This window comes from Oryza sativa, chromosome 1, assembly GCF_034140825.1.
Source record: "Oryza sativa Japonica Group chromosome 1, ASM3414082v1".
Lineage (NCBI taxonomy): Eukaryota > Viridiplantae > Streptophyta > Magnoliopsida > Poales > Poaceae > Oryza > Oryza sativa.
The window spans coordinates 20,853,541-20,873,588 of NC_089035.1; the positions used below are offsets into that span (position 1 = coordinate 20,853,541).

The following is a 20,048-nucleotide window of genomic DNA, read 5'->3' on the forward strand; positions in this document are numbered from 1 at the left end:
GCAAGCCAACAGAGATGGTTATATTGATTATTGCATACTAACATGGTGGGGACAAACGTGTTTTTTTTTTTTTGTAAGAGGCTCATAACTTATTGCCACATCAATAAATTCTTCGAGAAGTTCACAATATCAGTAAAATGTTCCTGTTCTTTGCTCAGGGAGTACTCTTAGCCAACTTATAGGTTCTTCTTACAGTATAATGATTTGAATAGTTTCTCTCTGCAGCAGCAAGAAGGAATACTGGCATATCATTTTTTCCATGTGCCTTGAACAGTCAATGCTGCTTCAATGTCTCTACATAATCATTTTGTGTCATGCTGTCCTTTTCAGTGAAATATATTTTTTATGCTTGTAAGTGTAATCCAGTCCTCAAGCCTTGCAAAACAGGCCAAATGTTGGAAGCCAAAACAATCTTGACTCTTTCATAGTCCATGAGGTCTGCAGCTAGCTGACCAGATTTTTTAGTACTAAACCAGAATTGTTAGACATTGTAGGAAGCACCCTAACCTGAATCCTTAATTGTTTATGATGCCATCTTCCTATATGCCAAGACATGTGGAGCTTCAGGGAAGCGGATTAAACAAGGAACCATGGCATCAAGTGATATCACAGCCGGCATTGCCAGGCAATTGACATCTCAGGAAGTACCAAACAAGCATTAGAAGCCAGAATTGGAGTAACAGATAAACTACCCTCTGCAACCAAATCCCATTTGCCTTCCCTGTGGCTCACCATGTCCAAGCATGGTTTCCTGTTCTTCCTCCTCTTCTTTGTGCAACACCTTCACACCATCATCTCTTTGCTTGATTCACCTGGAGGAAGCTTAGCATCACTTCCAGAATGGCAGCCCATGCCATGCAAGTCTGTATCTGTCAACCCCTTATGCAGCTCATACCTCTATGTCACCCCAGAAGGGCGCAATTTGTCCAAAGTAGCCTCTGATTTCAGTGGGAATGCATCTCTTTTCCAGCGGATCACACGGCTCTCTGGTTCAGAGGACTTGCTGGTGAATGTGCCGTGTGTGTGCGAAGCGATCAATGCCACCATGACTGGTCTCTTCCATGACACTAACTACAGGGTGAAGGATGGCGATATGGGTGACATTATCAACAGCAAGACTTTCAGTGGGCTCGCGTTGAATGTTGGTGATGGTCAGATCCTGCACAAAGAAGAGAAGTTGATCATTCACCTTCCATGTGGATGCTCCTCGACAGCGCCAGAGGGAGTGTTGTCTTATGCAGTTCAGGATGGAGATACCTTGGGCAACATCGCAAGCTTGTTCAGATCGAGTTGGAAAGATATCTTGGATTTGAACCCAAGAGTCGCAAATCCTGATTTCATAAAGCCAGGATGGATCTTGTTTATCCCGATGGGAGTTGCTGGTCCTTCTAACAAGAGTGAGTCACTGTTTCTTTTCAACTGATGTTTTTATTTATTTATTTTCTGCAGTACTGAAAACTGATACATAAGGCTTCATGAGAACAAGTATAAATGGTACTGTGGACATGATATTAGATTTAGTGAGACACAATAAGCAGATGGCTCCACGATTGCTCTTCAAGTTTACAAACCGAAGCTAATTTTCTTTTGATCACAGGATCTCAACTACTGTGAAATTTGTGTGTACTACTTTTTGCTCCTTTCTAACTGGATGCTGAACCTTTGCATCTCCTTTCTTTGTTTGATGATTTTAGAGGTTCGTGGCTTACCAATCATAATAGCAGCATCCATATCAGTTGCCATGTTGCTCCTATGTGTGTTAACCATCATACTTTGCCTGAAAAGGAGATCTACTCTGCCCAGTGTTGAAGCACCAGCGCATAAAATGGAGAAAATTCCCAGTAATACAAGCATTGCTGCACTGGAGAGTCGTTTCTATCCATCCATGAGAATCAATGGTCTTGTTCTTCTACCTTTATTCGTGTTTTTAGTAAAAATACATCCTTATTAATATTATTGAGTTGATTGGTTGCAGAAATTGATCCATTCCAAACAGAGAGGCCTGTGATTTTCAGCTTGAGAGCAATTGAAGATGCTACATCTAATTTTGATGAGAAGAGGAAGATTGGTGAGGGAGGATATGGAAGTGTCTACCTCGGTTTCATAGGAACACACGTAAGAAGTTTCTAAAGTATCTTGCAAAGGTTACTATAATCACAAAGCAGTATTAGATGATCATATCCCTATTCGAAATTGGGACCTTCATTGCAGGAAATAGCAGTCAAGAAGATGAAAGCAAGCAAATCAAAGGAGTTCTTTGCTGAGTTGAAAGTGCTGTGCAAAATACATCACATAAATGTGGTACGTAGTTAGTTACCAGGAGGGAGGTGATGATTGATGGAATGATTTTTTGTTTTCTCAAACACATGATTGATGTAATGTGAAGAAAGTTTTTCTTTAACATTTTCAATTCTATTTTACATAGGTTGAATTGATTGGTTATGCTGCTGGGGATGATCATCTTTACCTCGTTTATGAGTATGTCCAGAATGGATCGCTTAGTGAACATCTCCATGATCCTTTGCTGAAAGGTATGTATTAAAATGAGAACCAGCATTTTATTTTGAGGTAACAATTGTTATTGATGTTCCAAAAGCAAACTATATATTTGGTAAAACTTGCAGAATTATCAATGGAGCACCTGTTTCTCATATTACATGAGCATGTGTGTTGCCCTTATTTAAGACTTACATCAACTCTCTTTCATGTGATATTTATAGGCCACCAACCTCTATCATGGACTGCAAGAACACAGATAGCAATGGACTCTGCACGTGGTATTGAATACATCCATGATCATACAAAGACCTGCTATGTGCACCGTGACATCAAAACCAGCAATATTCTGCTAGACAATGGTCTACGAGCTAAAGTGAGCCCATGCAAAACCCATCAATTTTCAGGTATGTCTGCTCAGATATTCCATCTGTTTGATTATCTTTTGTTTAACAGGTTGCAGATTTCGGCTTGGTCAAGCTCGTTCAGCGTAGTGATGAAGATGAATGTCTGGCAACTCGTTTGGTTGGAACGCCAGGCTACCTTCCACCAGAGTTAGTTTTGATTTACATCTACTTGAGATGATGGTGTTTCACATGTAGTAGCACTAATATCATTAATCCTGCAGATCAGTTCTTGAGCTTCACATGACTACCAAATCCGATGTGTATGCATTCGGAGTAGTTCTTGCAGAGCTTATTACTGGTCTCCGTGCACTTGTACGGGACAACAAGGAAGCTAACAAGACAAAATCTCTAATCTCAATCGTAAGATCTGTTGCAGCCAGTTTTGAATGTTTCAGCAGAATTGTTGTTTCTCCGATTGGCACACTGATCTTTACCCAAGTGTGCTCAATATATATTTAATGAAATCAAAGGATCAAATTGGCCATTTTGTGGACAGATGAGGAAAGCATTCAAACCAGAAGATCTGGAGAGTTCCCTGGAGACAATTGTAGATCCCTACCTGAAGGACAATTACCCCATAGAAGAAGTTTGCAAGGTTAGAAACACTGAAAGTTTGCATTCCTATTGATTCAGTAACCATCCCAGTTAATTGACCGATAATAAGTTTTTTTTTTTGTGATTTAGTTGGCAAACATTTCGATGTGGTGCCTCAGTGAGGATCCACTGCACCGCCCTGAAATGAGGGAGGTTATGCCGATTTTGGCTCAAATTCATATGGCTTCCATAGAGTGGGAAGCATCACTCGGAGGCGATGGTGAAGTCTTCAGTGGCGTTTCCAATGGTAGATGATGGAGCAGCATTGCTTTGGTAATTGGTACAGAGAAGAATGCACTCCTTGTTTTTATTAATTTGGAGAGCTATTTGTTGTAGTGCATTTTGGGAATTTATATACTGTGTTCCTCACTAACTGTTGATGTAATATGTTTATATTGGACACTCCCTTTCCAAGCAGTTTCAGTAGCGACCAAATTAGTCATCAAATTCTTTAAAGAACATTTGACAACATAGATTACGATGCCATATATCACTCCAGAAACACACAGGTTAGTTTCTTTATATAATGCACAAAGGTCAGCTACAGGCAGTTCCTCTCTCTCCAATTGATTGGGCAGAAGAAAACACACAACACATAAACTGTTATTGACTATTAAGATAGGTCCATGAGAAAATAATCTGGTCTAGACTTGTGTAGCCTGAACTGGGAGTGTAGCTTCTTCCTTGCTGGCAATTGCTTGTTCAGCTTTCTTGGCCCAAAGAACGCAGTAGAGACCGCCAACCATCACCACTCCACTTATTATGCTGCAGGTGAAAATCCAAATTCATGGTGAATTCCATGACAATTTTTCATTTTTAAAGAGGTTATGAAAGGGCAAGAAGTGAGCTGATCAGTAGAAAGAGAGGTCATAATACCTTCCCAGGGTGACTGCTTCTCCCAAGACAAATGAGGAGAGCACTATTGTGACAATCAGAGTTATGGGCATTGTCATTGCCAAGAAAACCGGTCCACTCTTGTCAATCACCCATACTTGCATGTAGTATGCAAGTCCAGACACAAGTGCACCCTGCACATAAATAGTGTTATCACAGTATTTCAGTTTGTTGTTTACGTTGACAGTGTTTGGATTAATAACCAAAGGCCTGGCCATTAGAAAAGAAATTGCCTCTTCATCAAAATCTTGGTTAAAAAGAAAAGCATGACAACATAAGTGAAACTATAGGATAGGGGGAAAAAGGAAAATTTAGGGAAATGTGTTCAGATGAGTTGATGAAATAACACAAGAAACTGTCAGAACAATGTGGAAATGTAGTTGTTCTATGGAGCAAATGTAATGTTATTCCATAAATGAGATCAAATATAACAGGGTAAATATCAAGGTTTCAGGATGTGCAAGTTCCTGCCAGACGCATCATTAGGATCGGAACACTTTTTTTAAAAAAAACCTGTAGTCTAATGACAAAATAAGATTGTTCAAATATATGAAAACCCTGAAGTAACCAATATTGGTTGAAAATTGGCACAGCCTGAGGATATTGCACTTACTGAATAAATCACGGCGATAAGACCTGCATCTAGTCCCAGCTTCCACCGCGAAAAATCTCTTTCGACTGCTAGAGCAATGAAGAAACACTGAATGGTTGCAAAGACCATCTGGATAGTTGTGTTGAGTAGCTTAGAGGGATACACCTCCAACATAAGGCCCTGAGGAAGTACTATCTAGGTAAATATCATGAACACACCCAGAGTACTACTTGGTCTTGTTAACATTTTAAAGTTGCTCTTCGAAAAATCCATACCTGAAGAACTGTCCAAAGAGCCCAAGATGTTGTAGATAAAACTGTTAAAAAGATCCCTGATGTCCATGCCTTTGTAGTATAGGCAGTACTCCCAGTAGGGACGACATTTCGACTAGAAAGATGCTGAAGGTTCAGAGACTTCAATTCAGGTCCCTGGTAAAATGCGAGTATGATAACACCAACAATGGAGAAGAGTACACCAAAAACTTTTGCAATCCCATGGATCCTCTTCAAGTTTAAAGACTCCATCCTACAAGGTGCACAAGGATAAATATCAGAATCTGAATAGCATCCTCAAGTTTGTGGAAAAACGAACAACACTACATCATGTTTGCAAAATTTTTGGATGTAAATGTTTTTCAGTCTCTAGCAAGTTAGCTGTTGCCACTATTTATTCCATGGACATGATCTGAAGATAGACCGCTTTAAAAATTATTTCCTTTCACATTTTCATGATTTAGAAGGGATTTAACTGTAGTAAAATCCTATATGATGCTATGCAAAAGGAAAATATTGGACAATTAGCTAGCATAGTTGACTGTTCATTTTAAGGGTCAGTTTACCATATGTCTGTTTTAGTATAGAACTTTGGAGTAGCAACATGAACAAGAATAGACAAATGAAAACCTTTTTTTTACAAAGCATGCAAGATGTAAAAATGAAAAGCTTACCCCATTTTTTTAGATAATGAAAAGCTTACCCCATAAGAACTGCCAAGAAGAAGGCCAACACTGGTAGAAGGTTAGATATTGCAGATGATGATGTTGCTGAAGAATAACTAAGACCAAGGCCATATATGTTTACTGACCCAGCAATTCTACAAGAAAAGGAAATAGGCATAAAATGATCAATGCTTGCCATAAGCACAACAGCAAAAGGATTTCATAACTGATGCACATGGTTAACAATTATGTAGAGAAACCGAAAAAACTAACTATCCTTTTGGTGACATTGTACCAATTAGAAAACCATGAATTGGATCTGTTGGGAACAGCGTAATTCAGGAATATTTCTGTAATTACAGATAACTAAATATATACTATGTATAACCCTTAAAAAGAGACAAAATAACCATATGTACTGCACTGTAACCAAGAACAATACAAATTCCCAATTTACTGGAAAAATATAAAAAGAAACGGACAAATAATTGAATATGAAAACAAAGGAACTCTACACACAGTAAAGCAAAAGGCAGAACATCAGCACAGAGTGCCTGGGTAATAGAGCCACAAGTTGAAATTAATTCCATGCAATGTTTCAGGTAAACATCAATATCAGATAAATAAGATTAAAAGAAGTACATAAAGCATATGAAACTTTGGCTTACCCATATAATGCATGCACAAATAATTTTAGCAAGATTTTGTATGACAACGGTGGAGCAGTTTTCCTGCACAAACACACACAACAACAAGAACAAAAATAATCTCAAACATATGCTTCTATGGTGTCATCCCAACAAAAGTTAGCAAAATTTTCATACCTTTCTACCACAAAAGCAACTGGAACTAGGAATAAAATAGCAATTGCATGCCTGTAGAAAACAAAAACAGTTGTGCTCATGCCTCTATTGAATGCGATTTTGGTTACTATCTGCACACCTCCATATATGGATCTTATGAAGAATGCAACCACAAGAACTTCTCTATTCCCCATGAGATTAATTAGTGTAATTGAACTTGTATACGTAAACTTTGATTTAACGCAAGTTTATATAGGAGGGTTGATTCCTGTTGGACCCAGTTTGTAAATTACTTTGACATCAGCACACTCCACTATCAAACTGGATTTAGGTGGATTTTAGGTAAAAGTAGGACCCTCTAAGTCTAAGGTGATCCAGATAGGAAATGCATATTCACCATCACAGAACACCTAGGCTACCCCAACTTAATAACTCCATAGACAGAAAAGAGCTAACATAGGTATGGTTACCTATATGGTTGAAAGTTGCATATATGGTACTAAATACAAACCGATGACATAATTACAACAAATAGCAGGACAAAGGTACTGTAATTCGAACAAAATGGCAGAAAATATGCAAGAATTATAGAATTTTCAATGCAAAGATTAGTATATACACTGTTTTTACGATAGATTTTAATACAAAGATTCTTGTTCATTCTAACTTGTTGTATTGTAGTCATTTGCTTTCATTCAAATTCCCGCAACAATGTATAGGGTATCATCTAGTTTTTTCTTTGTGAAACAGGGATTGCTTCACCAATACTCTCAAAATTGGCCATTTAATTGTTCCATATGAAATATTCCTGAATTCCAGGGTTGGAGGGTGGGGAGCAAAGTAATGTTGCAAAATTAAAAAGAAATGCAAAATTCCTTACCTTTTTTCCTGTGGGAGAAATATGAAACAGCTAGCTAGTTTTGTTGTCTCTATGCTGTTTTGGGTTCAAGATTATTCAATGCCTAGTGTGCACACCACATCACATGCCTTTTGAGAACAAATACCACGTGCTATAACCAGTGTGCTAGCTTCATCAGCAGCTCAGAAAAGTGAGTACGAGAAAAAACATTGGGCAGATGGAAAAACGAATGGATGAGAAGGCATATGACGTTTTTCGTTCTGTCCTGATCCGTACCGATCAGAGAAGTACGTGTAGTGCTCTACCAATGAGGAAATGACCTGGCACATCACTTTGGTGTGGATCCTGATTCATGGGCCACTCATGTCTCATGTGTGCATCACTCAAGGAACTGAAAATTGAGAATGAAATGCACATTGTGATTATATATATGTTGTTGTGTTGGCTTTGGCATCGGTGGTGGAACTCGCCTGATAAGGCCTGGGCAGGTATGCCGTATGCACATCCCTGTCAGCGATGAAGAGACTACAAACTCCTTTTCCAATCTTTTCACGATGATAAGTCTGGGCGATGGAGCCACATCAAACTTCTGGTGCGACGCGACAGCGAGCTCATGGGTGGGGTCGATATCCCCTTTTGGTGGGGGTCAGATGACCTCGATAAGCAAGACGACAATGAGAAAATAAAGGTCTAATTGTCTCTTCTCTATAAAAAAGAAGACTAAAGTATATGGCCGGTCCTTAAAGTTGGAGCGAGATGTCACTCAGGTTCGTGATCTTGAAAAATCGATATTAGGGTCCGCGATCTTGTTTAAGGACTCGTTGAGGTCAGAGGACCTCTGACCGGGTTGACTGGCTTACGTGGCCGTCCAGAGTGGCAGCATATTTATATCCCCCCTCCCCAGCGCATCCGATCCAACCCTTATTCTCCAAATCTTTTGTCGGTGTGATTTCTATGGTTTGCGGTTGTCGGGTCGATTGGTGGCAGTGGAGACGCGGCGGCAGCAGTGACGATGACAATGACGACAAGGAGGGAGGCGGGTACGGCAGCGGGTTGGCGAGCATACGCAAAGAGGGAGAAGGGCGGGGGACGGTGGCCAGCCCTTCTCGCCGTCACTTGTGGCGGCCGCGGCGAGACCTGCAAGTGTTGGGCGGGCTGCCTCGAGTACCCTGAACTGCCCGAGTCGAGGTCGCCCTAGGTGAAGGGGAGCGGGAATAGCGAGTAGGGCGGTGGCAGCGGCTGGCCAACGGAGCGGGGCGGCGGGCGGCTTCTAGGGTTCGGCGGCGAGGGCGAGATGGTGTCGGAGAGGGTGAAAGGGATGGTGAAAGGGTTCGATGCCACTAATGGGTTCAGCTTCATCACTCCCGACGATGGCAGCGAGGATCTCTTCATCCACCAGTCCTCCCTCAAGTTCGATGGCTATCGGAGCCTCAACGACGACGATGTCATCGAGTTATCTGTTGGATCCAGCGACGACGGCCGCACTAAGGCCGTGGACGTCACGGCGCCAGGCAGTGACGCGCACACCGGCGGATCCCGTCCCAGCTGCGGCCATATCCCTACGGCTGGTCGTCCCCTAGTCGTCTCCTAGCCCTTGATGCGCTGCTGCTTCCTGCTCCGTGTCATTCACCACCGCTCGTCATCCCCTCATCGTCTCCCGGCTAGATGTGCGTGGACGACGCGAAGTAGCAGCATGAGGGTGACCTCTGGCAAGCTCTCTCATGTCGTCCCCGAGCTCAGCCGCTGCCACACCGGGCTGCCGCCACCGCACCCCGAGTCGTCGCTGGTCCAACCTTCACCACTGTGGCCTCAAGCTTGTATAGAGCTCAGCCGCCGTAGCTCGACGCCCTCTACCCTCCACCGCTGCTCCCCTCTCCTCGGCCCTCAACCGCGTGCGGCGCACCATCGTTGTCTACCATCAGCCGTGTCGTCGTTGTTGTCCACCATCAACCGCCCATCGTCGTCCTCACCACCAGCGCTGAAAGAAGATTTGGGGAAAGAAGCTATTGCATCGGATGCGAGGGAGCTAAAATGCAAATATGCTGCCACTCTGGATGGCCGCGTAAGCCAGTCAACCTGGTCAGAGGTCCAAGTCCTTTGGATCTCAATGAGTCACTTAAACAAGATCGTGAATCCTAATGTCGATTTTTCAAGATCATGTACCTAAGTGACACCTTGCTCCAACTTTAAGGACCGGCCGCGTACTTTACTCAAAAAGAACAACAGATCTTGATGCCCTGCCAATTCCTCTTGGTAAGATTATGCTTTGTTAGTACTACACCATGGCGTAAATAATAAAGAAAGATCTTAACTTTTAGAGGGGCCTTTAGTTTCTAAAGTAGTTTGTTAAGATTAGGGACACTAGCACGGACAAAGAGCCTTATAGTGAGTCTTCACCGAGAACTCCCCATTTTTAGTGAGGCTCCAACGAAATTCATCTTGCTCATGTGATAGCACAATATTAGTGATTCATGGAAATATATTGTTCCACGCTACTAATTTAGAGCCAATTAGATCCCTTCTCCGTGAAAAGTTGAGAGGGCATGTCTCCAAGATTTCCGAAATTATTGCCCGTTTGTGCCTAATAATGTTGTATAGATAGGGATATTGGTCCCGCAGGGGTGTATTGCTCAGCCATTTGTCTTCCTAAAATCTAATTTGAGAGCCATTCTTACTTGTGAACGACCAATAACGAAAAAGGTCTTGCTTGTCCTTCACAAGGCTAGCCTAAAAATACGTGTCCCTGGATTTTCATTGGATTTTTTATAAAGGTTGTAATCCCAAATATGTGTCACTGCCTCAGGACAGGCTAATACTGTAGGTTTGTGGGGCCTGTCACACTACCAGTTTCCCTACCGGCAATGGGCTGGCGACACTGTTGCCTGCAAGCAACACCGTGGGGTTTCCTGCTGGCAATGAAATGGTTTATCACTGCCAGTTCACACCGTGGACCGGCAATGATAGTATGGCTAGGCAACGACAGGGCACCGCTTATCACTGTCGATCGTTGTCAAGAACAGGTGCTGATATCAGCTTGGAAATAAAAGAACATGACACAGGCTACGTTTAGTTCCACGTTAAAATTAAAAGTTTGAAGAAATTGAAATAATGTGATGGAAAAATTAAAAGTTTGTGTGTGTAGAAAAATTCAATGTGACGAAAAAATTAGAAGTTTGAAAAAAAAATTGAGAACTAAACAAAGTCACAGTACAGACAATCCAGGCATGGGCTGAACGGTTCTGGTAATAAACCAAATGGATAGTCCGTGCAACCTGGCCAGATAGTCCAAATGTCACCTAGCATGGACAGTCATAGCTAGCTTGCCGGACAGTCCGGACATTGACGTGGACAGACTATCCTGGCAAAATGATCGGACCGACCAGACAGTCTAGGTGTCGAACAATCAGTCCGTACGTCAAACCTGACTAAGGGTGTGTTTAGTCGGGGAAAAGGAAATTTTTGGGTGTCACATCGGACGTTTGACCAGATGTCGGAAGGGGTTTTTGGACACGAATGAAAAAACTAAAAACCGCGAGACGAATCTTTTGAGGCTAATTAAGCCGTCATTAGCACATGTGAGTTACTATAGCACTTATGGCTAATCATAGACTAAGGCCCCTGTTTGATTCAGTTTAGGATTATTATAATCTAGCTTATTATGAGTAAGTTGAAACAAACAAGTAGATTATTATAGCAGATTATTATAATCTATAAGCCAGCTTATTGTAATCTAATAAGCTACTCTAAAGGAGCTTTTTTCAGATTATCGAGTGGCTAAAGACCCACTACCCCTAGAGAAAAATTACCCACTTATGCCATCAACCGAACAGATAGCTGAGAGCATTATAGACTTTAGCCTTTCAAACCCAATAATCCATGCCTCCAATAATCCAGACAAACAAACAACCCACAACTTATTATATGTCAGCTTATTATAATCCAGCTTATAGCAATCTGGCTTAATAATCTAGATTATAATAATCATAAGCTGAAACAAACAGGGCCTAATTAGGCTTAAAAGATTCATCTCGCGATTTTCCTCATAACTGTGCAATTAGTTTTTCTTTTTATCTATATTTAATGCTTCATGCATGTGTCCAAAGATTCGATGTGATGTTTTTGGGAAAAAAATTTTGGGGAACTAAACGGGCCCTAAACAGTCCGGTTGTCGACCTGATGTCGAAAAAACACTGCAGCCCGTTACTTTCTCCGTCCCAAAATAAATTAATTTTTAGAGTTTAAATTTGTTCCAAAATAAACCAACTTCTACCTTCTTACCTACCACCAATCCGCAAAACGAGAAATTTTATTATTTCAATACCCTCACCTACCCATTATTCAATGCAATATTAACATTAATTAAGGGTATTGTGGTCTTTTCTTTCTCTCCTTAAAAGCTCATTGGTAAGCTAGGGTTTGAGTTATTTAGGGATAGAGGGAGTATGTGGTTGTGTGTTGTGACTTGTATCAACTGTTGTCATATGCTTCTGTTGTAAGCAATTTATGATGTCATTTATTCTTAGCAATACAATGTTCTTCACTTCTAAATCATGACCATTCGTAAATAAACTTGATCTTTGGGGCAGGGCATTCTGTTCCACTTAGCATGTACTTGTTTTGAACATCACTCAAGTCTCTTCTCAAACCACTCCTTCATCCATTTCCATTTCACATTTCTTAATATCCTAATGTATAGGAATCCAAAGATAGTGAATCAGAAATTCACCCCAAGTAGCGTCAAACCTATGTCCACCTCATAGTGTCTCATATATGTTTGGAGGTTGGCTTTTGCGAATATGTATGTGGGACCTCATGTCCTATTAGGAGAGGTTGCTACGTGTTGGTCATTATGGTTGTATCGGAATGATGTTATATTTTATAATAAAAAATGTTTTCTCTCTTTTTCATGTTATTTTCTTCTTTATGCATCGGCTCGATACCTGGGATATTCTTCATAAGCAGGGATTACAGGGTTTTTTTTTATGGCATGTCAGGAGTTAGTACAGGTGGTTAGAGAGTGTTTTACTCAGGAGTATGGATAGCGATCATATATGGATTGATTGTCCTTCACATTCCTTATACTATCTTTTCTTTAGATGAAGACTAGTGTGTGAGTGTGAATTTTCTGCCATGCAGAGGCAGGAAGTGTTCTCGGTACGGGTTGTATCACCTTAATTAGTTAAGTTCAATAAAACTTCAATTATCTTATGGAATTAGAAAAGGATATGTGAATCTATGCTCACCTTGGGTCCCTGTGGAGGATCGCTTTCTGAAAATACCATTACAATCATTGAACTTTGTGTAAATCTAGAAAAAAGTTACTTCAACCGTAAACTAGTAATAACTGAACCCACATAGTGAGATGCACTTGATAGTGCAGTAGCAAGGGGTGTGTGGTTTCAACCCCGAGGTCACGTGCTTAATCCCCAACACACTCACAATTTCATCTTAGAAAACTATTTGGAGGGACGTCTCTCCCTCCAAATCTCGAAAAATATGAACCCACATGGTAAAATTCTGGATCCACCCCAGATGATGCTTGGCTTCAGCCCTCGCCGCAATTTTTCTCAATGTTTTGCTTCATACGGCAAATCATTCTACGGTTGCATTTCCTTTTTCCCCCTTTTAATTGTCTGTATAACTGTATTAATTGACTTTACTCCCTTGATTTAATTAAAAAAATAGCAGACCTTCTGTTGTTCCTGAAAAAAAATTGTTGGTAATGTGCATCGCTTTAGTGTTGGATAGCCCAGTATGTCAACATGAAGGAGAGAGGTTTAAGAAGGGGACAGTACAATGCATGCAATTTGAATATGAAATGGGCAGAAAGTATTGTGCTTCTTACCCAACAAATCCTGTCCTCTCAATCCACAATTCCTTCTCACATTCACAATAGTTGATCACATTGGCAGTAAACATGTATATTTCATTTAAAAGTACCATATACATATATTGAGGTGGCCTTTTTCCATCCACGTCACTCCCACTCAGGGCAACATGGACGGCGACCAAAGAACCACCACCGCTACCCCTCCTTCCTCGGCCCCCGCCTTACCACCGCCCGAACGCTCGTTGGAAAGGCCGGCTGGCTGCGAGGGTGCTATAGCGGTCGGGGCGCCAAGGCGACCCAAAACAAGAGAAGGCACCGCACATATCTGGGGCCTTCTTGGCTGATCCGGTGAGGATAGGTGGCACGGGTTGGAATGGCCACGGAGGCAGATGCTTCTACGACTGTATCTGGTAAGAAATGGGGGAGGGAGTTGGAGTGGAGGTAGTAAAGAGGGCACAAAGGTGGTGCCTCTGCGACTGGATACGGAGAGGAGTGACGGCACCGCTTGGAGTTGTGGCGAGCAATAGGGCAACAAGGTGGTTATTTGTGTGGCTAGATCTTTCATCCCCATGCCTAGATCTGTTTCTCTCCCCCTGCAACGATGACGACACTAGGTGCGCGTGGTGAGATCCGGTGTGGCACAGGCAGTGAGACTAGAGTTGGAAGCTCCGGCGTGTGGCGGCGTCCAGTGGCAATGAAGGCATGAGGCAGCGGCGGTGCAAGCAAATTACATGAAATGATGCGCCAATGGTGTGAGATGGGATGGCAGTGCAAAAGGTTTGTTGGAGTTGCCAAGACCAGATCTGGCACTGCAGCCAGTGGGCAGCGTCCTGCAAGGTTGCAACATTGCAGTGCCATGTACTACGATGTGATGGTACTCCTGTAAAAATTTTTTGTGCTATATCAATATGAAACCTTACACTGTTCATTTAAAAAGAAAAGGAGAAGTCTAAATCTATGCAAGTTCTAAAATAGATGGTCCTCTGATCGGTCAACTATAAACTAGAAAATCAAAATTATATATATAGAAAAAAGAAGAGCAAATATAAGAAAACCCCATGTACATGGGCCTTTGTAACGAAAACCCCCATGTCTAAGCTATAAGTTTCAAAGTACCCCAGGCAAATGAACCAGGCTTCAAAAACCCCCTTATTTAATCAGTTTTTGTCTAATGGGCTTGTTAACGTGGCTATTAGCCCACTTGCAGCTGCTACGTGGTCTGCTGGTGTGGCAGGGGTGGGGAGCGAGCGCGGGAAGGCGCTTACAGTGCGCTTTTTAGGCGGGAGGGCACGCATATCAAGCGGCGTTTCTCTCCCTCTTCAGGGCTGAAATAGAGAAGGCAAGAATCATCACTAAAGCAAATCAGCACATAGAGCAAGAAGAACGTCCAAAATAAGATGGCAATTATCGCAAACTTTGAACATTGGTCTGACAAGAACAGGATTTAATTACTTCAATCCAATCATTTAGAAGGTTTCTGGCTTACCCTTAATTACAAAATATTTGCTATAACTTGCATATAACATGTAATTTTTGGTGGACATCGCTGATTAACCACATCTAATGTACATGGTTAAGTGTGATGGTTCATCTATAGTCTTATTGCAAAATAATAAAAACTTAGTCTTTCATTCTATTCTTCATATTGCACTAGCATCGCATCCTTGATCAGCACTGAATCAATGCATTGCACGCCCTCTTCCCCTTACACCTCCTCCTCTCCTTGCACGTCCTCGTCCCCTTGCACTGAATCAATGTCTCTTGCAGTACCTCTGGGCACAATCAGGAAAAACTGCTTTGATGGCATGCAGCAGCCCCTGCAAGTTTTGGATTTACACTATGAAATATTTGGTATGGTGTGACTAAATACGGGGGTTTTTGAAGCCTGGTTTATCTGCCTGGGGTACTTTGAAACTTATAGCTTATACATAGGGGTTTTTGTTACAAAAGCCCATGTCCACGGGGTTCTCTGATATTTGCTCAAAAAAGAAAGATAGGACAAGAAAGAAGCTTGGTTATGAAAGGCGCAAGCTCTGTTCATATTTATTTTTGCTGGACACAGATCAAATTATGCTAATATGATCCCAAGGCTTGTGATGTCATGTTATTTTTACAAACATCTGATGAAAAGTATAAGGACTGCTAATGTATTTTCCTCAGTTAAATAAATCATATAATATCAGATATTTGATCGTGGATCTTGAAGACAGTATTGAAATACAGGCCTTGAACAATAATGATGTCATTGCTGACCTGGATTGGATCTCTGCATATATGAGACTAGATGTAGGGCTGTTTTGCTTCGAATGTGCTACCAAAATTTTATGAGTGCCGAAGCTTGGGCCAAGTTTTGGCACTACTAAATTTTTGATCGGGTAATAATATGAATATGAAATGGATAGAAAGGTAGAGCCAAAATTTTGGAAATGCAATTTTTTTTATAGACTGTTGTTTGCTACTTACCAAAGTTTTGGCTATACCAACATTTTGGTAGTGTAGCAATCCAAAACAGCCCATAGTCTCAAGTCCCAAAAGCCCATTCGACCCTCCCAAGAGCCCATAGTCTCACTATGTCCCCTTTTAACACAAAATTTGGATTTGCTAGTGCACAACTGCCTTATCCATATCTATAGGAGGACAGGTCATCATTTTTTTTTGTTTGCGAAATATTGTAGAACTAAATATAGCTAACTAGAATCCAGCCCATGATCCTTTGAACAATACAGGGAAAACTCTACATACAAACTAATTATTTCAGAACACTGGGAGCTAGTACTACACTGACCATTGAGACTGGGCCTAAACTCGTGTTGTCTGGACTGGAACTACCATCTGTTGCTTACTGATAGCTGCCTGTTCACTTTTCTTGGCCCAAAGAACACAATAAAGACCACCAACCATTACCACTCCGCTTATTATGCTGCAGGTAGAAAAACCAAATTCATCATGAAAGCCATGAAGTTATTTGCATTTAATATAAGATAAAAGAATACATGAAGACATGAGATGATCAGAAGAAACCTAGAAAGAGAGGCAATACCTTCCCAGGGTGACTGCTTCTCCTAATACAAATGAGGACAGCATTATTGTGACAAGAAGAGTTATGGGCATTGTCATGGCCAAAAAGACCGGCCCACTCTTGTCAATAACCCATACTTGCATGTAATATGCAACTCCCGAGACAAGTACCCCCTGCACATTGTATTCAGAGTGATTCAGCAGAAATTTCAGCAATTTTCCCCTTTCTGCATTAAAAGTATTCTAACTACCTAGGTCCACTTCATAATGTGGTAACTGGTAAACAAGGAACATAGCAGAAAACATGTCAATGCAAGTGAAACAAGGATATGATTTGAAACACAGAAAATATAGAAACATGAAAAATGTAGAAAATGTGTGATGAGTGGCAGGGAGAACACAGGAAAATGCAATAAGAATGTAAGTACCCTATTCATCAAAATCCAGCAGGTACTAGTACTTGCTTTATTGGCATTTTCACTGCTGTTTTTCGTGGAATCGCAAAGAATCCTATCAAATTCATCACAAGGAAGAATTTTTTTTTACTAGTACTCTAATGACAATATGAAAAGCTAAAACCACTAAACTAACCATTGTTGGACCAAAATAGGCAAAAGCTGGGGGATATTGAACTTACTGAGTAGATCACAGCAATAAGGCCCATATCCAGGTGCAGCTTCCATCGTGAAAAATCCCTCTCAATCGCCAGAGCGATGAAGAAACACTGAATAGTTGCAAAGACTATCTGGATGGTTGTGTTGAGGAGCTTAGAGGGGTATACCTCCAACATAGGACCCTGAGAAGCAGTACAGGTTACTATATAGTTAAATGCAATTATCATGGACAAGCCTAGAGTAACATCTTTTAAGTATTCATACCTGAAGCACTGTCCAAAGTGCCCAACATGTTGTTGATAAAGTCGTCAGAAAAATTCCTAATATCCATGTCGTTGCAGGATGTGAAGTAGCCGCAGCATAGACAGTACTCGTGCGAAAAAGATGGTGATGGTTGAATGATTTCAACTCAGGTCCTTGGTAGAACGCAAGTATGATGACACCAACAATGCACAACACTACACCAGAAACTTTTGCAATTCCATTGATCCTCTTCAAGTTCAGGGACTCCATCCTACAAGGAGAAATCCCAAATTTTTTTTAATCTTGCCAACCTACTTAGGTTGTGAAAGGAATGCATAATGTAATCTCGTAATCTCATTTTGTCAAATCATTTACGAATTTTATTAAAGCATGTTAGTGCCTTAGTGGTGTAAAAATGAAATACCTACTTCATCAGAAGAGCCAAGATGAAAGCCACCGCCGGTAGAAGGTTAAATATCGCAGATGATGATGTTGCTGAGGCATAACTGAGACCAAGGCTATATATGTTTATCGCCCCAGAAATCCTAATAAGAAAGTGAAATACATATAAAGTTGTTAGTGGCTGTGCTGTAAGCAAAATGATGAAATTGACAAACATGATTAACTGAAAATAGTTGACATTTACAAACAGAACAAAGCAGTCAGGAAACTAGTCCTTTCAGCAACTTCTATATGAACTTCTAAAAATTGAACCAATGGAGCATCTTAACACTGGATCGTCATTAGCAAAGCTAATAAAGTATAACACAAAGCGTATACTAGAAAAGAGAGATGGAATATACATGTTTACAAGACTATGACCAAGAAAAGACAAAAATAACAATATAAACTGCACTTTTAACCAAGAGAGAGAGAGAGATGGTCAAATAACTGAACAGGAAAACTAAAGAACTTTGCACAGAAGTGCAATGTTATGCAAGAACTTCCAAGATGCAAAGTAGTTAACTTCATACAGAGATGTTTCGATATACAAGAACTGTCAAGATGGAAATTCTGAAACCTATCCAACTTGATATCAAGAGTCTGAAAACTAGTTGCAACCAACGTTTTTGGTCGATAACCGTGAAGATTCCGGTCAATAAGAAACCAAGTAAACAACAATATATATCACAATTTGACCTACCCATATAATGCATGCAAAAATAGTTTCAGAGACACTTTGAATGTCAGTGGTGGAGCAGTTTTCCTGTAAAAAGAACAAAAAAAAACATTAAATGCATCTTCCACAATAACAACTCAGCAAATAGGTAGAACTCTCATACCTTTCTAGCACAAATGCGACGGGAACCAAGAACAGGATAGCAATCACATGCCTGTAGAAAACAAAGACAGATGTGCTCATGCCTTCATTGAAGGCAAATTTTGTTACAATCTGCATCCCTCCATATAGGGACCTTATGAGGAATGCAACCACAAAAGCCGCTCTAGTGCCCATTGGTACAGTCTGTTGGAACCTGCAGATATGTTTGTTTAAATAGGATGGATGATTATGTTGGAGCCAGCTAGTCTGTATTTACATTAGCATCAGCATACTCCAGTATCAAACTGGGATTGATTTCCTTAGTAAAGTATAGTAGCCAGTAGGGCCCTCTAAGGTGACTGACACGAAATTATATTTGACCATGTACAGTGCATAGTTACTTCCAAGTGGTTGCAAGTTGAACAGATGCAAAGACAGACTAGACTGTTTGCAGAACATCGTCAAATAGCTTCACTGATGCCAAAATTTACAATGGAAAATTTTGAGCATCAACTTTTGAGAATTGGATTTCAATTTGGAGCATCCATCTCCTGCGTATTCAAAAAAAAAAAAATTGGAGCATCCATTAATAACAGTCACTCCTGAAAGTCAACATGTAGAAGGTAAGTCATGCTAGATAAATGGTTCACAGTAAACAAAATGGCGCTCCAAACACAAGATCTAACTAAGCAAGATGAGAACACACCTTGATGAGCATAAATAAAACAAAAAATAATGGAAAATATGGGATTACAATTATGGCCTGGTCATTGATTTGCATAATCAGGAATGTTGTTTAATTTCCAGTTTCAACATGTTTTCTGGGAAAATAAAAGATCATTTAAGATCCAGCTGTGCTGATTCACATGATGTTATTGTCATGCAACAGTGGATAATCTTGATGAACAGGGAGCCCAACAAAATGACAAGAATCAATCTATCCAAAGCCATCATGAATCAGGCGCGTAATGTCAAATGGTGCTTCCAATCTCGCTGAAGAAGCTGAAATGTCGATAGATCCCATTTCCTTTGGTTCCCCCCTATGTTGTTCTGTGAGTAGTTGGCTAACTGTTGAGTGTTGGCCTGGCCCCAGCAGCATGGCTTGTAACTTTCCTGTGTGCCTGAATCTGGTAGTAAACTGGTCATCCCCAGCTGCAGGTTTGATGTCTAGCTTATCGGTGGTTTACAAAATTGCAACCCCTGCATTCATCCCAAAATATAACTATTTCCGGCTTTCCACCCGGCAATAATTATGTATATTTTGGGAACAGAGGTAGTGTACTTTGTAAAGCCAAGTAATGAAAAAGTAACCTCGGCCAACAAAAAAAAAAGGAACTGTTTCACACGAAATTTTTGTTTCCAGTAAGTACTAACTTTATATTGCAGTTACCATCCGTAGGAGGAGAGGGAAGAAAAGAAATGGAAAACTTTTTACAGGTTTGTTTTACACACTAGGTTTTCTTTTCCTGATGCAAGAAGCGAGTGGTCAGTGTGCAATGC

The 20,048-nt window shown here is 40.8% G+C and overlaps 3 protein-coding genes across 5 annotated transcripts; 1 reads left to right on the forward strand and 2 right to left on the reverse strand.

Annotated features, from left to right (window-relative positions):
• The first annotated feature begins 616 nt into the window (after positions 1 to 616).
• Positions 617 to 3,953, forward strand: LOC9267920 (lysM domain receptor-like kinase 3). The gene is made up of 10 exons (XM_015773247.3): positions 617 to 1,397; positions 1,695 to 1,898; positions 1,976 to 2,115; positions 2,212 to 2,301; positions 2,426 to 2,531; positions 2,721 to 2,872; positions 2,953 to 3,050; positions 3,125 to 3,263; positions 3,400 to 3,498; positions 3,588 to 3,953. The coding sequence occupies exons 1-10, from the start codon at positions 734 to 736 to the stop codon at positions 3,750 to 3,752; spliced, it is 1,857 nt and encodes a 618-aa protein (XP_015628733.1). The 5' UTR covers positions 617 to 733; the 3' UTR covers positions 3,753 to 3,953.
• Positions 3,954 to 3,985: 32 nt separating this feature from the next.
• On the reverse strand, positions 3,986 to 6,942 carry LOC9270384 (WAT1-related protein At5g64700). The gene is made up of 7 exons (XM_015773267.1): positions 6,745 to 6,942; positions 6,589 to 6,651; positions 5,959 to 6,075; positions 5,259 to 5,508; positions 5,005 to 5,163; positions 4,374 to 4,525; positions 3,986 to 4,262 (listed from the first exon to the last, which is right to left on the reverse strand). The coding sequence occupies exons 1-7, from the start codon at positions 6,915 to 6,917 to the stop codon at positions 4,142 to 4,144; spliced, it is 1,035 nt and encodes a 344-aa protein (XP_015628753.1). The 5' UTR covers positions 6,918 to 6,942; the 3' UTR covers positions 3,986 to 4,141.
• A 7,351-nt stretch (positions 6,943 to 14,293) lies between these two features.
• LOC4326880 (WAT1-related protein At5g64700) lies at positions 14,294 to 18,844 on the reverse strand. 3 transcript variants are annotated; one of them, XM_066306959.1, is made up of 8 exons: positions 18,571 to 18,796; positions 18,432 to 18,494; positions 17,716 to 17,832; positions 17,309 to 17,558; positions 17,068 to 17,226; positions 16,453 to 16,604; positions 16,198 to 16,332; positions 14,294 to 14,737 (listed from the first exon to the last, which is right to left on the reverse strand). In XM_066306959.1, the coding sequence occupies exons 1-7, from the start codon at positions 18,741 to 18,743 to the stop codon at positions 16,212 to 16,214; spliced, it is 1,035 nt and encodes a 344-aa protein (XP_066163056.1). In that variant the 5' UTR covers positions 18,744 to 18,796; the 3' UTR covers positions 14,294 to 14,737; positions 16,198 to 16,211. The 3 variants fall into 3 exon arrangements, with proteins under 3 accessions (XP_066163056.1, XP_015630032.1, XP_066163057.1); XM_015774546.3 differs by lacking the exon at positions 14,294 to 14,737 and adding an exon at positions 14,836 to 15,229 and having other exon boundaries at positions 18,571 to 18,844; XM_066306960.1 differs by lacking the exon at positions 14,294 to 14,737 and having other exon boundaries at positions 15,546 to 16,332; positions 18,571 to 18,831.
• Between the last annotated feature and the right edge of the window lie 1,204 nt (positions 18,845 to 20,048).